The 17,262-nt window shown below is 31.5% G+C and overlaps 1 protein-coding gene and 1 long non-coding RNA gene across 2 annotated transcripts; one reads left to right on the forward strand and one right to left on the reverse strand.

Annotated features, from left to right (window-relative positions):
- Positions 1–4,712: 4,712 nt before the first annotated feature.
- On the forward strand, positions 4,713–9,075 carry LOC140979721 (probable isoprenylcysteine alpha-carbonyl methylesterase ICMEL2). Its single transcript, XM_073445273.1, has 11 exons — positions 4,713–5,264; positions 5,868–5,944; positions 6,122–6,191; positions 6,322–6,402; positions 6,779–6,853; positions 7,035–7,136; positions 7,210–7,347; positions 7,756–7,821; positions 7,931–8,074; positions 8,313–8,403; positions 8,581–9,075. The coding sequence occupies exons 1-11, from the start codon at positions 4,894–4,896 to the stop codon at positions 8,740–8,742; spliced, it is 1,377 nt and encodes a 458-aa protein (XP_073301374.1). The 5' UTR covers positions 4,713–4,893; the 3' UTR covers positions 8,743–9,075.
- Positions 9,076–11,929: 2,854 nt separating this feature from the next.
- Positions 11,930–12,511, reverse strand: LOC140979616 (uncharacterized). The gene is made up of 2 exons (XR_012175777.1): positions 12,277–12,511; positions 11,930–12,105 (listed from the first exon to the last, which is right to left on the reverse strand). It is a non-coding gene; the product is annotated as an uncharacterized lncRNA (long non-coding RNA).
- Positions 12,512–17,262: the final 4,751 nt, after the last annotated feature.

A 17,262-nucleotide genomic window follows, 5' to 3' on the forward strand; every position in this document is an offset into this window, starting at 1 on the left:
TAACACCCAAAAAGTAGTAGCACTTTTTCTTCGGGAAATGACAAAATGGTTTATTCAATTATTTGGTCCCTTTCATTTCCTTAACCCCCCATTCCCCTTCTCTAAAATAATGCTTTAATAATCGATTTAATAACTTGAATTTGTGAGTTAGTAGTTGATTTGGTGTCTATCGGATAAGAAAGGGGGTAGCAAAAGTTGTTGACTCTAATTTATATTATTTTATTATATATTAAAGTCACATATTTGTTCGATCCAATGTTTGACTCAAGTTCTACGAATTATTATTCATACGTCGTTATGTTATCTATATATACTGATTATCATCCATAATCCTATCTCACGGTTACTGAATTCATTTTTCCCTATGCCATTTTTTAAAATATGTGAAGCAACATTAAGAATCGAGATGACATAGGTCCCGCTTGACATTATTGAGGCTGCATAATTGAAATTTAGGGTATGGTTTTTTAAGAATAGATACAAATAAGTGATGTGTCATTACTTACTTATATCATTGACATGAATTGGTGGAGTGTAATGATTAATTTAAATTAATAAGATTAGTTCATTTCATGTCTAATCATGTTGAAATTAAAATAATTATAAAACCATGTGTCAAACTGAAATCTTTCCAAGGTTTTTTTTATTATTGAGGCTGCATAACAAAATTATTAATTTAACCCATGCTTTTTAATTATCTACATGTTACAATGAGAAATAATAAAATTAGTGAGCTGAATTAACCGATAACAAAATAAAAAAAATGTTCGAGTTATATGATTAAAATATTGTTTTCTCAACAAAATATACCATTTTGTTCATATTATTAATATTTCAACACACATTACACATAGAAAAAAAAATTGGATAAATAAGTCAGACACTCAAAAGTGCATATATTAGGGGAAAAAAAGAAAGAAATAAAATACAAATTGAATCGTAAGATCCAACAAATAAGCAGAATTTTATGGTATACATTTTTTAAATAAAAATGATAAAAAGTTAGCTAGTTGCTGATTATTGTTAGTTAAGAAATGATGGGCATCGGGGTATGGAACATTCGAATATTCGATAAACTCACAGTACTACGACATAGATAAATGTCGGGTTGGTTTCAATTCATCGTTATTATTATATATGATTAAATGAAATTTATTTTTATATAGAAAAAAAATAAAAGTAAAAGAATTATTGCTTGATAGTTAATTTATTGAAGTGAAATAGTTATCGCGGAAATTTAGATGTTGAAGCCCATGTGAAACTAACATTAATATTCACACAATATAAATTTTAATTAAAAAAATTAATAGTATGAGTAAGTCTATTGTGAGACGGGTCAATCCTACCGATATTAACAATAAAAAGTAATACTCTTAGCATAAAAAATAATACTTTTTCATGGATGACCTAAATAAGAAATTCGACCCACGAAATTGATCCGTGAGACCGTCTCATAAGAGTTTTTGTGTTGTAATATTATGTAATTATAATTATGAAAAGTATTAGGTTCTATTTTTTTGATGAAAATCCATAATATTAATCATTATAAAATAAAGATTTTTGTTAAAAACTTACTTGAGGAATGGAGATTTTTTGTCCTTTTTAGATTAGAAAATTTTCATGCTAACACCAATAGACATTTTAGCAAGTAAATTGAGATAATGAAATCATGTCCTCCTCAGATTAGAGTGGAATCCATCCCATCTTGACATTTCAATTACCAGAAATTTAGACATCATTTTAACGTTCCAAATACTACAAAAGGGAAAAAAATGCCATAGAATTGACGATTGTCGTTTTATCAATGTGACATTAAACTAAATTTATATATATATACACCCGACTCAACTATATGTAAATATTAACAAGAAATATACAATAGTACCAAAAAAAATTATCTTATAATATTATAATAATATAATTAATAATTATTTTTGTCATTTTATAATGTAAAAATTAACTAATAATATCTAGGTGGTCTCTGGATTAAGATCACATGACTTTCAAGTTGGTGGAGTAGATAAACGTTTGATCAGTGGTTAACAATTTGATTCCTCCTACTAATACTATGTCGGACGAGTCTAACTTGCCCATTGAGATTTACCTGATTAACATAATTTGTAAACTATTACGTTCATTCAAAATTTTATTCGTACACATAAAAAAATAGCAAATACAAGTTTCTAGTCATAAAAAAGCCCATAGGACCTCACATGAAGGCAAATTGGGTCAACGGAAACCTACAGTAAAAGAGAAAAAATATATTTATTTTTTTTAGTTGATAAAAGATAATATTTTAAATTGTCATATCCACAAAAAAAAAAATATATATATATTACTACTTTATCTTCCTTTTTAGTAATGAAAAAGCAAAAAATATAAACTGAAACTTTCTTGGGCCTCATAAAGTATCTAAGTCCAGATTATCCAGTTTTTCATAAAAGAAAGCAAAGCCCAGTTTCATTTTCCTCAGAAAGGATTTCAATTTGAAAAATAAAAATTCCAAATATTAAAAAAAAATAATTTCCTTAGGCTTTAAAATCATAAAAATTGTAACTCAAAAAAAAAAAGATCATAAAACATATACACAAATACTCTTGTGAGACGTTCTCACAGATCAATTTCGTGGGTCGAATATCTTATTTGGGTCATCCATGAAAAAATATTACTTTTTATGCTAAGAGTATTACTTTATATTGTAAATATTTGTATGATTCACCCATCTCACATATAAAGATTCGTGAGACTGACTCACAAGAAAGCTATTCAAAAAAAAATTATATTAGTCAAGAACATATCTTACATATTTATTTCAAAAAAATTACATTTGGACTAATGTAAGACTGAGCATGCGCAGTCATAAGTTAAATCAAATCAGTTGGTTTGAAGGTCAAGCTTAATCGTGTATGCTCTAGGTTTTTTTTGAGAAATGTCCCAACACTTCATGGATTTGGTAAAAATCCATATTAAAAAAATTCGATCCTACAAGTAGACCTGACCACGGGTTGTGTCCGGGCTCAGAAAATCCCAGACCCTTAACAGTCCCGCTCATGGCTGGTTAATGGCTGGGTTATGGAACCAGCGGTCCGAGTCCGGGTCCGATTCGACCCGATTCAATTTAAATTATTATTTTTTTAACAAAAATTGTAAAAACTATTTTTAAAAAATAAAATTTAAAATGTTGCACACACGCATATGTGCATGTAATATTGGAGTTGGTGGTTTTCAATGTGATTTATTGTTTGATTAATTAATTACTTTTTTATTATTTGTTCGTGAGAATCGTAAAAAGAGTCTCGAGTGTCGAAATGTTGATATTTATCTCGCAATTGATGACATATTTAATTTTTAAAGATACTGAGAGATAATTTTTTTTAATTACTGTTGATTATATATTTAGGCTTGTGATTTCGTGAGATTCTTGTCTCTATTGTCATTATATAGTTAAGAAAATAATATGGTGAAAATACAAGAGTTTAAGACATAGTGATTATTTTCTTAATGTTGACTAATTATTTAATCGTATTTATTTAATTGCTTTAAATAATTAATAAATATAATATAATATGAAATATATATAAAAAAGCCGCGTTATAAAAAATCAAAATCAAACAATCAAAAATTTATGGTCATGTCTCGTTTTTTTATTTTTGTTTTTGAAAAAATACCAACTCGACGGGTCAGCTCGCCTAGTCTACATATTTTGGAGCTACAAACTATAACCGACCCATGATCGGACAGTTCTAATTAGACTCCGTTGACTCGGTTAAACCGACCCGGACCACGGGCTTGGCCCGGGTCACTTGAGGTTGTTGGCATGTGTCAACATCGAATTCCTCCCCATGTAATATGCTCCATTGGATATAAAAGTATCCGGCAGAGCTCAGTTAGCATTCTCTTATTTCTAATCCATTGTGTGATTGAGACTAACAAAAACTCATATTAGAATATTATAATACATTATGACGTTGTTTTATCAAATTTTTCTTTAGTGACTTTCGCACACATGGAGGTTATTGATTTCCAGCCTATATACAATCTTCAACTCAAACTGAGCTAAGAAAAGGAAACATTTAAATTCCAGAATAATAATGAATATAAGATTCTTATTTGGAACTTTTACAAAACATAAAAAGATTTATGAAAGTTACACCAAAGAAATTAAATAACAGAGGATTTTACCGAGATACATTCATAAATTCATAAAAAAATCACCCATAAACGCCTTAAACGTCATTTCTCGGCTAAGCAGGCTGAATGACTACAACATGAATTTATTATTTCTTGGTTACTCGAACCTTGTGTTCACCATTGTAATATGTTTTGTTTTTTTTTCGTTAAATGAAAATTCAACGTATTTTATTTAGCTAAATGTTATAACACAAAAATCTTATGAGACAGTTTCACGGATCAATTTCGTGGGTCGAATCTCTTATTTGGATCATCAATGAAAAATTACTAATTTTTATGTTAATAATATTACTTTTTATTGTGAATATCAGTAGGGTTGACCCGTCTCACAGATAAAAATTCGTGAGACCGTCTCACACGAGACTTACTCATGTTAAAAAGTATACTTGAAAAATTAACGTTAAAAAAAAAAAAAAACATGACACGTGTCAAATATGTATTGGTCCCAGCTTTCCCTTAACCCTCCAATCCAACAAAGCCACACCATCTAAAGCATGGGACCCCACAGAAATGTTCAAGATTTCTACACAACTCTCTGAAATTTCAGTTTTTTCAATCTTTTCATTTAGATGTCTTCCTCCTCCTGCTTCATCCTCTGCCAGATTTCCTCCTAAGAAATCTAAACAAGCTTGGTAGATTCCTGCCCACTCCATCCGATCCAAGTCAAAAGATTCAGTAGAATCTTTGCCAGAGATTGTAAACATGCTTCCTGTATATAATCCCATCCCCTCATCATCGTCATCATCTTTGCCTTTCTCAGCGTCAACCCCGATGCTGATCAAATCAGAAGTTGATGATCTGGGAACAGAGACAAGAATCATGATCCCTTCATTGTCGGTGGATGACAGGAAAAGTGAAGCTATGCCCATTCTTTCGAGAACCTTGAGTTACACCAACCATGCTGCCGATTCGGATTCTTATCAGCAGCAGAGGCGGAGGCGTGTGGCTAGTGATGCATCACTTTTCACCCTCTCTGCTGGCGGCCGGAGGTCTTCCAGTCAGGACGCTGGCAGAGCTGCTTCTGATACTTACGTGATATCTCGGCTATGCTTCAACATGTGGCGGTATCTTGGGTGAATGTCCTTGCATTTTTTCTTGTTTTGTTTTGAGATTTTACATTTCCATTAAAGAAGTGCTTAGATTGTCGGATCTTACTGGTTTTGTTTTAGAGAAGATATTCTGACTGAATTGCTGTCTGGGTTCAAAGTTATTGAATTGAGGCATTTAGCTGTTGTATAATCATTTAAACTATTCTTGTTTTGGGGATGAAGATGACTTTTTAAACTTTAAGTTCGAACAAGGTGATGGATTTTTCAAATGTGAAGGCAAACAGGTGCTTACCTACGTGGTGTGATGATTATATATTACCTCTTTCATTTAGATTTTGAATGTATTTTTTTGTATTTCGTCATTCGCTCTTGTTCTTGTTATACTATGTATGAAGCTATGTGCTCAAATGGAAAGTTGAAGCTGTAAAATTTTAATAAAGATAGAAGCAGAACAAATTCCATAATCACTGGTTTGAAAAAACTACAAAATCGAAGACTAATATGCCCTCGGCTTTGTGGTGTCTTCAACATGTAATACTGTATTTTCCATTTTTCAATCACAACTTATGGTTTAACGTATTTTTTCCTCATCTCCTTTGCACTTTCTAATAATTCATCTTTATTCAGGGTAGGCTACAGATGGATCATCCGGTTTCTCGCCCTTGGGTGTTATGCTTTCCTTATTTTTCCTGGTTTTCTTCAAGGTTTGCCATCTGCACATATATTAATTGTGCATTTATGTTGAAGAAACCTTTTCTTGACAAGACCTTTTGGCTATGTAGATTTTATATATAACATATCATCTATGTTTCTTGACTCTTGGATTTCAATGTGCTTTCTTTTACCGATGTTTATCTAAAACGATGTAACTTTATGTGCAGTTGCTTTTCATTACTTCCACTCTAGTCAGATACGTAGAGGTATTGTTTATGGAGACCAGCCCAGAAATAGGTTAGATTCTAACCAACTGCATTCATTACTTTAACTGAACAACAGTCAAGTTCGGTTTCTTAGAATGTGTTTTTATATGATATTTCATTTTCTCTACGACTGGACACATGACTGAGGTTTTCTACTGTAGGCTTGATATTTATTTGCCTAAAAACAGTGATGGACCAAAGCCAGTTGTTGCATTTGTAACTGGTGGAGCTTGGGTTATCGGGTATGCTTTGTCTTCTTGTTTCCGTTAAGATTGTATACATTAACTCATACATGTCTCTTTATCTCGCGAAGTTTGACAAGTATGCTCCTTTTTCCTTAGCACTTGAGAGTACATAATATACCATGTGATATAAGTTCCTAGACCATTGAGACATATATTAGAATATTTTTATTTGTGCAACAAGAATTAGACTTAAGAACTGAACTTGGATTTGATAAGTACTCAAGAAGATAATGAAACTCAGAAAAGAATTATTTGAGAAAGAATCTAACATTTAATCATAAGTTGTAGTGATGTTTTCAAGTTTTTCTTTACCAAATTTGTAAACCATAAGTTGTATTACAATCAGTTAAACCATCATTTCTGGTCAGCACAGTTATAAAGCGTGGGGTTCTCTTTTAGGAGTACAGCTATCAGAAAGAGATGTTATAGTGGTTTGCATAGATTACAGGTAACTTGAATTTCTTTATTGTTTTTTTTAATAAAATTCAAAGTAGATTCCACATATTGGAAATTGATTTCATAGATTGCTACATGAGGTTTATTAAACAAAGCAAACTTTTGCGCTAGTTTTTTTTGCTACATGAGATTTATTAACCACAACAAACTTTTGCGCTACCTTTTACTCATAGGAATTTCCCACAGGGAACTATAAGCGACATGGTGAATGACGCTTCTCAAGGTATTTCATTTGTCTGCAATAATATTGCAGACTATGGTGGCGATCCTAACAGGTAGTTTGCCAGTTACATTCTTTTAGTGTCACGATGCTGCCTTTTATTCTTACCAGATTCTCTTTTTGCCTAGAATATACCTCATGGGGCAGTCAGCTGGTGCACATATTGCTGCTTGTGCTCTACTAGAGCAGGCAATCAAAGAGGCTGGAGGAGGGAAAACTTCTTGGACTGTATCTCAAATAAACTCGTATTTTGGTTTATCTGGAGGGTGAGATTGTATTAAAGATTGCATTCTTGGAAACTTTTTGAAATAATTATATGACGTGCTCAGATTATAGTGTTGTGTTTGCTAGTGGAATTTGATCTCGCTCTTATAGTCAAGGTCTTATGAATAATGGAACTCGTGAATATCACTTCACTAATTTCCTCTTCTAATGCCGCCTAGATATAACGAAATCTGATTCATGCCAAAAACTCATAAATAGGAATTCTTAAGTAATATTCCGAATTTTTAAGTTTTTGCTAATCAAAAGTTGCGAAATGTCGCTGATGATTAATTGCTCACCTATCCTTCTATTCCCAGGAGAATGGAATGTTTTTTGTGTCTGTGGTTCTTGTTTAGTATCCTTAACTTATGATCGAATCTAAAACCTCTTATTTGACATTTTATGGACAGATACAATTTTCTCAGCTTGGCTGATCATTTCCATACTCGAGGTTTGTACCGCTCCATATTTCTAAGGTATCTATATACTCGACCAACTTTAATATCTCAACTTAGTATCACTGTCTTTGTCGCATTCTCTGATAGCATTGTACCATACATATAATGATATTTGTTGCTTGTCTAGCATAATGGAGGGAGAAGAATCTTTACGACGGTATTCTCCAGAAGTAATGGTGCAAGACTCCAACTTTAGGGATGCAGTCGCCCTTCTACCACCTATACACCTTTTCCATGGAACTGCAGATTATTCTATTCCCTTTGATGCCAGGTAGCAGAAATATCAATTTTTTGACTATATATATTATGTGGCTAACATCTTATGTATTGTTTGTTGTAAAGGGATATATAAAGTGACTTGACAAATTTAGATAAACTATAAGTACTCAAAATAATCCTTGAAACTTGGTTTAGAGCGAGAGAAATTGTGTGTTCATAGTTCTTCTATAATGCAAGTCATCTCTAAGCAAGTTTTATATCAGTTTTGACATGCTCATACTTGGTTACAGTAAAAGTTTTGCTGAGACGCTTCAAAGCTTGGGGGTACAAGCTCAATGTATTCTATATGAAGGGAAGACTCATACAGATTTGTTCGTTCAGGTTGGAAAAACGGCTCCTTCACATTCTTAGTAGCCAAGATTATGAAGCTTCTGTGTAGCTATGTGGATTTGATTCATGGGTTTTTGAAAGCATGATGAAAAATTTACTTCTATGCAAAAGCCTATCCAAGAAGCCAAATACTGATGCATTTTCTGATTTAATATGAATGCGATTCAGGATCCAATGAGGGGCAGCAGAGACGACATGCTTGAAGATTTGGTTGCAATTATTCATTCAGGAGACATTGAAGCTCAGGCCAGAGATGCGACAGCTCCACCAAGAAAACGCCTTGTGCCTGAATGCATGTTAAACTTAGCAGGCCGAATCAGCCCGTTCTAATGGTGGTATATTGACCTGATCAAATGTTTAATGAAAAGCTTCCAAATGTTATTCATAATATTTTGAAATTGTGAGTTTCATTAATTTCTAGGTCCGCCATAAATTAATCGAACATTTTAGATCTTGGTAAGGTCCAAGAAAGGAAAGAATCAATCGACTACACAATCTCTTGCAAGGCTTACTCTACCAATGTTGGTTCTGTGTGTCATAACTTTTATAACCACCAGTAAATCTTGAGGGATTCAACTTGCCCTCGAAAGTAAACTTCTGGAGCTCTATGATGGTGGATTGTGCACTCTGATCATTTGAATCGCAGAACAAATTTTCTTCTAATATTGGCAATTTCTAGTTCACGGATGCAAGAATTTCAGCAGCAATAGAATTGATCAGTGCTTCTATAAGGTTCAAAATGCGATAACGTAATCCACATGTATGCAAATCTAAGAAAAATGAAAAATATCTGATTGAATCATTTTAATTGTATGAATTATATGTGATATGCATGGTTACATGTTTAAAATATGGTTTTGTATTAGAATGCATAAAACATTGTTTTTAAGGGTTATTCAAAATACGACCGATGAACAGAGACTGTAAAGGGAAAATATTTTTATTCAATGATTATTTTTAATTATTTAATACATAGCATATTAAATATGAAAATTGCGAAAATGGTGTCTTTTGAGATGTTTTTACATGTCTAGTCGTATTTTAAACCGGTAATCGATTTTTACGAAAATAAGGACTTTTTGGAGTTTCGATTAATATTTTCAAAAATTTTTTTAAACGAAATATTTTTCCTACATTGTAATGGGCCTAATAGGCCTATTATACTAACGTTATTGTGCCTAAGGTTCTACCTTATTATTTATATCAATAGATTGAGTTTCTAAACCTTAAAACACTTCATAACTCACGCTCAAAACATTAGAAACCTAGAGTTTTATCTCCTCACACCATAAGAACACACACCACATGGTTTAGAGCAATTCACGTCAACTTTGAAGGAAAAACGGAACAAAGATCTTCCCTGTCTCTCCGGCAACGTCCCTTCGCGTCTAGAATTGAATTTTCGTGAGTGAATCACGCAAAGGCACGCTTTATTCCTTCTTTGCTCATCGTTCATACCATATTATGTGTGAATATACATGTTAATTTGCATGAGAAATATGATACTCTGTTAATTATTTTCGTTATTATGGATTACACATGGGAAAAACTTGATTTTTTGGGCATGATTCTTGATGTTTCTTGATGGTATGAAGGGGCTGCCAAGTTTCTATGGTTAGGGGGTCGAATTACAGTAGGTTTAATGGTCCTTAGATGCACGGTTTAGGGCTGGAATGAGGCAAGGGAAGGGCTGCACGTTTTTTGAGTCTAAAGGAAATTAGGACACGATTTGGGGAAGATAAAAGGAAAGAAGCCGTGCAGGGGCTGTCCAAGCGAAGGGCAGGGCTCGAGAGGGTCTTAGCCACGGCCATGTTGGTCCAAGGACGGCTGGGAAAGATGGATAGGGTAGGTGCACGGCTAGGGCACTCCCTAGCCGTTGTCACGCTCAAGAAGAGATGGACCATGCACGAGGACGTGCATGGATCCTTAGGGTTGGTCCAGTAGGCTCCTAAGGGTTCGGTCTAGGTCTTAGATTGGCTGGTTAGGGCTGGTCACGTTGGTTAAGGGCTAGGGTCGGAGGAGAACATGGTTTGTTAGGGCTATGGTATGGACAAAGGGTGCAGAAAAATTCAATAGACTTCTAGGCTGTTCCGAGGGTTCTAAGTGGCTTGAATTGGGTTGTAAAAGGGTTGGTTAGGTGGTATTAAGCTATGATGAAAGTTTGGTTAAAATTCAGGTTGATTCGAGTTAAAACCTAGACTTCGGTTCAAGTTTTAAAATGAATTACAAATTTAGTTAAGGGACTTAAGTTTATGTCTAAGAAATGTTCATTTGTGTGTTTTATGGTGTAATGGTAAGTTTGGATAGATTCGGGTCGAAGTTTTTATGTCTAGGGGTAAAATGGGAAATTTAGGGTTTCAGGGGCAAAATGGTCATTTCACACCTGAAAAATGGTAGGAGTCCTGGCAGTGTCCTGAATACTGTAATGAATGTTGAAATGTTTATTTTGAAAGAATATGGAATTTTTATGATGAAAAATGTTAAATGCTAAAAGATGTGTTCCATACTTGGTTTAAAAGAAAATGATATTTATGCATGTTATTTTATAAAGTGATGGAAACGATGAAAATGTTTTGAATGAAGTGACTTAATTGTGACGGTAAGGAAATGAGGATTCGTGAGGGACTAAGCCCCAGTGGAACCCGTTTGAGGGACTAAGCCTCGTGGGTACCCAATACCGAATTTCCATATGCCAAGGCCTAGTAAAGGAAAAGTGGTTGCTGGTGCCCTGCCAAATATAGGCCAAGGCACATAATGAAAAAGTGGTTACTGTTGCCCCACCACCTGGTACCATGGTTACAGCTTAGATTGATCAATCGACCGAAAGATGAAATGATGGTCACAATTAACGAACGAATTTCACCCAAAAGGAAATGTATATGTATATAACGAAAGGAAAATTTATGATGAAAGGAAAATTATATGATAAAAGAAACTGTTTAAGTTTATGTATGTTCATGAAAAGATATTTTTATTAAAAAAAAATTTCACTGTTTCATGTGGATGTATACGTATTACTTGTTACTATGATTAAGGCTTGTTGAATCAATAGATTCACTATATGTGAATCATGCATGTGAGGATTTTACTGTTGAGGCTAGAGGGTTGGATGACTGAACTGGCACTAACCCGAGAACCTATGCATTGCTAGTTTTTTCACTTAGTTATGCTTTTACAGTACTTTAAAGATTTTCATGACTTTTGGAAGTAAAGAATGGTTTTTTAGAGGATTATGACGTTTATGCTATTTTTGAAAAATGCTAATTTTAGGTTTGATTTGACGTTTACGATTTTATGAATTTTACTGCAGTTACTGAGTTTTGAATAAAATAGATGGTGAGTTTACTTTAAATATAATGGTGCAAAAATGTGTGTGTGTAAAACGAGTTAGAGGCATTTCAACTTCAACCATATATCATGATTTTATTTAGTGAAACAAAGGTTACATAAATGAAAGCCAACACTTTATTATATATATATATATATATATCATGATTTTATTTAGTGAAACAAAAGGTAACATAAATGCAAGCCAACTCTTCATTTTAATCCTCCAATCCTTCTCCTCAATATATATATATATATATGATTTTATTTAGTGAAACAAATGGTTACATAAATGCAAGCCAACTCTTCATTTTAATCCTCCAATCCTTCTCCTCACTTCTTTACAACTGGTTTGGTGCCGGATCCCTACAAGCACGATCAAAATAACAATCAGCAAGAACAGATCCAGCATAAGTTGAGGGTTCACCCCTCTTTGATTAAGCTATACAATTAAACGATTGCACTTCTTATTGATGTATATTCAAGAAATCAAGCTATATATATTTTCTTAACAGTGTGCCATTTTGAGGTTCTTACCTTCTTCCTAGGCTCCCGAGGCTTCTGCTCATTCTTGGGAGGAGCGGCTTTGGAGACCGGAGCTTTCTTGACCGAGCCAGCTGATTGAGATCCAACCGGTTTTTCGGCTTTAAGCGACGCCATCTTTGCAAATAAAGTTTAAATTTTCACTTAATTGATATATGTGTTTTAGCTTCACGTATTTATAATTTTGTTTGAATGGTGTGGACAGAATAAAAATTCCACCACTGGGTCTAAATTTCGTTCAAGAAAGTGGAATATTTTAGCTGTGAGCCTCATTTCGAAAGATGCTGGCTGAATCAGATGCCTGGTATGGCACCTATGCAAATATGATCTTTTGGAACATAATCTTTACTGATTTCGACCTGATATTACAGGCACTGAGAGGTTTTAACATGGTAAGGAGAGAACAAATTACAGATGAAAGTGTTCTGTTAACTGATCCGAAGAAGCGTTTAACACCATATAGTTGTAGAAAAGAAATATTAAATTTGCAGTAATGCATGAGAATTTTTCAACGAAAGTTGTGTATCAAAGTATCATTACCAAAACTCAAAACATTTTTCAAATTTGTAAATATGACGTGGAGAGACATTTTTATTTCAATGTAGTTGGTTTCTTTCTTTTTTTTTTTTTATATAAATATAATTTAATGTTTTAGATGAACAATTTTTTAATGTACGTCTTTTTATCTCAATGACCAAAAGAGATTTTGGTATATGTTATACTATTTTCAACAAAAAAAAATGAATATAATTGACGATAAAAAAATATAACACAAACATGATATAATGTTAGTTGTTACATTTGTGGTATCTTCTCGCTAAAACAAGATTACAAGAAGTTGTCCTAAGAGATATCCAAATTGATGAAGCAGATAAGTGCTCGATTTCCCTTGCAAACACATTTTCGGGCGATCATGTCTCACGTTACTTGCCTGTTATGTTTTACTTGGCTTTCACGGTTTACAGGCTATTGCGTTAGTCCGGTGATTTACCCGATGCACACCGAATGATAGCGATTGAGGGTTCCCACATCATAGAAAAATAAGATTACAAGACGTTGCACAATCTAACTACTTTTATGAGTAAACAGTCTCCTTTTAAAAATTGTACATATATATTAATGGTCTTCTAGAACAAAAGTAATTTATAATATTAAATACAAATTTGTTGGTCAATCTTCATCAGATTTTATAGGTAAAAAGGTGTGAAATATCTATTTTGATACTCTGGACGTATAAATTATAATGCTAGAATATGTCAATGTTTTATCAATTTTAACACTAAATGAAGTTAAATAAAATATGTTGTTATAAACTCAAATTCCTTTCCTATATTGAATAGACTGTGCAGATTCAATATCACTAAATGGATGAACCAGTTCTTAAGGTCCATGTCTATTTGGGCAAGTTTAATTTTTCATTGTCATCAGAAGATTCAAATTGAACTTTTTTTCCCCGAAAATGGTGGCAATAATTCATTTGGGTTTAGTAAAGATTCATCGACAATTTTTTATTCAGCTTTGACTCAGCTAGGTATAATAGTACAAATAAAAATTTTAAAATCCATTTTATCTCTATCATTCACTTGATTATTAGTTTCAACAACCGAATCGAAATAAGGAATTTTATGTTTTAAACATTAATTTTTATAAATTGTGATAATGATATTTCATATTTCAAATATTAATAGAAATATATATTAGTTGAAATATTATTATCTATTACAATATGTTATACTTGTTTGTCGATTTATTAAATTTTTAGAATTATTTTTCTTTTTATAAAATAAAACTTTATAATTATATACTTTTTAATCTGCACGAAGATAAATTCTTGGGTCTACCCCTGATTGCATATCTATATGTTCATATTTTAAGGAGTATTTTTTAATGTTAATTTGTATATTTTTTAGATTCGGATTCTATTTATCTTAGTTGACAATGAAATTGTAATTTTTTTTAGCAATAAAATTTTAAACTTGAATTCAAAATAGTCAGCTATTGCAAGAAATGAGAACATGAGATCAGTATGAATTTTTTTGGGGCTAATGATCCACATGGATTTTTTTAAAAAAAAATATATTTGTTTCTCGTGTCATATTGAATTTGTTTATATATATTTTGTGGTAGTATATTTCATGAACATATTAATTTATTATATTTCAAGTTTCTCGTTATAGAAAAATTATTTTTCCCCGAAATTTTGAGATTTAAATTTCAGTGCAGAAATTTTAAATTTTAGAAGGAAAAAACCGATAAGATAGCTGACATTGAAGAATCTATAACATTTAAAAAATAACAAGACATAACATAGTTCAAATAAATCAGATCAGATAATAACACACATAATAACTACAAAATAAGCACATAAAAAAAGATAACGCACATAACATAGTAACACGAGTATATGAACTTCTCATTTAAATAACACATATAGATAGTTTACGAGCTTCCATTGGCAACTTAACAAAATGTTGAAGGAAAAAATGAGAAAAGAAAAAAAGAGAAGTAAAGAAACCTTAAAACACATCATTGTAGTCATTACAAAACCTGCAATCTGCACATGACAACGAAGACCACTTCTGATTCTGCACAGTATAAACAACGACAAAGCAGGAAAAATAACTTAACAACGAAAAAAATAGAGCCAAACACAAGAAATACATTAACACAAAATAAAACAGATATCGAAAAATAGAAACATACATTTACAGTAAATGAAATAATAAAATATCATAATAAATAAAATATTAATAACATCAATAAGAAGAAGTGTTTAACACCATATAATCGTAGAAAATAAATATGAAATTAACAGTAATGCATGAGAATTTTTCAACAAAAGTTGTGTATCAAAGTATCATTATCAAAACTCAAAACATTTTTCACACTAGTAAATATGATGGTCAACAGAGATACATTTTTATGTCAACGCAGTTGGTTTCAATTTTTTTATGTCACTTAGTGTTTTAGATGAACAATTTTCTAGTGTTTGTCTTTGTATCTCGATAACCAAAAGAGAATTTTTCATAGTTATAATGTTTTCAACAAAAAATATTTAATATAATGACAATAAAAAAATATAACACAAATATGACATAATGTTAGTTGTTATATTTATGGTATCTTCCAGAGAAAACAAGATTATTAGAAGTTGCCCAAAGAGATATCTAAGTTGATGGAGTAGGTGAGTGATCGATTTCTACTGCAAACACATTTTCGGGCGAGCATGTCTCACAAGACTTGCCTAGTATGATTTACTTGGCTAGCACAGTTTACAAACTATTGTGTTAGTCTAATAATCTACTCGATGCACACCGCATGATAGCGGCTGTAGGTTCTCACATAATAAAAAAAGTTTACAAGAAGTTGCATCATCTTCCTACTTTTATGTTTAAATAGTTCATTTATTACTACTCTCTCCTTTTATACTATGATATTTTTGTGTTGGTTTTCCAAACTATAGAAATAGTTTACAAATTTATACACGTATGTTAATGGTCTTCTAGAACAAAAGTAATTTAATAATTTGTTTTTTCTTATCACATTGATTCAAACTTATCAAGATTTTAGATAAAATAAAATGTTATATTTATCGTTATAAATATGATTTTACAAACTCGTATTAGTTGTTTCTTGAATTATTGTTTTTGGAATAACTATTAAAACTTGCATAGAGTTACTTCAAAGTACAACAATCTTCTCATCAAATAATTTTCAAATTTCAATTACTTTTTGTAAGCTTCTATCGGTGACTTCAACCGCTAAGTGTTTGGTCATTAGTGTTTCATCTTATAAAATCAATTGTGTTTTATGTCATCACTTATCAAGACTGCTATGTTTTGAAATTGTACAATAACTTTCTTCATGCAAAAAGTCATTTCAATGTATATGCCATGTGAAATATAAAATTTCATTAAACATTTAAAAATACTATGATTTGATTCTAATAGACTTCTTCTACGTACATCATTATTGAAAATTGAAGAAGTACAATTATTAACAAATAATAAATAATCAAATGAAATAAGTCATCGGATATGTTTAAGCAATAATTGTAACGATCATGGATCATTAAGCTGAACCAACATGAAACTCGACACATACTCATGCACCACTATTGGTCATGGGTTGTTAAGATTGTCCAGCATGAGCCTTAGCCCATGCTCATTCACCGTCACTCATAGAATATCTCACCCTTGAAAAATACAACATTTTAAAAATCTAGATACTTAAGCATGGAGTTCCTGGGTTCAAATAAAAAATAGTTAGTATTCAAATATAATATATTAATATCATATTTTCAATGTTTTGTAAAGATTTACATTGAAAAATACAAATGTGTCACTAATATAAGTGCTTGCATACATGTTTCAGTACTAAAAAATCATATTATATTAACATCATATTTAAAATAATCGATACTCAAATATCATATATTAGTATCATATTTTCAATGTTTTGTATCGAATTTCATATGAGAAAAAATATGTGTGCTCAGGGGTGCAGAAACTTTTTTTGTCAATAAAAGAATGTAAATATATTTTTTTCTGACATGGACTGAATGTAAATTTAATTTTGGATTCGAAAATTTAAAAAAAATGTACTCATAATCAAACACCATAAATTTAACACACGTAAATCAAAAACAAATTAAACATCAATTTTAGATAATAAATTAAACACGAGGACAATTTGGATAACACACACCTCATAAACAAATCACCATTTTCAAGGTAATACTAGAAAATAAATTATTGCAAAATAAACAAAAGAAATTAAATTTAATAATAATCTAAAAAATAAACACAATATATCAAACTTAAAACATTATAATCTAAAAAATAAACACAATAAATCAAACACACTAAATTAAACACTTAAACACAAATTTAACATACACAATAAATCAAATACAAATTAAACACCAATTTATGACAATAAATTACACACAAGGACAATTTGGACAATATAATTCAACTC

The sequence above is a fragment of the Primulina huaijiensis genome, chromosome 6, assembly GCF_012295235.1.
Source record: "Primulina huaijiensis isolate GDHJ02 chromosome 6, ASM1229523v2, whole genome shotgun sequence".
Lineage (NCBI taxonomy): Eukaryota > Viridiplantae > Streptophyta > Magnoliopsida > Lamiales > Gesneriaceae > Primulina > Primulina huaijiensis.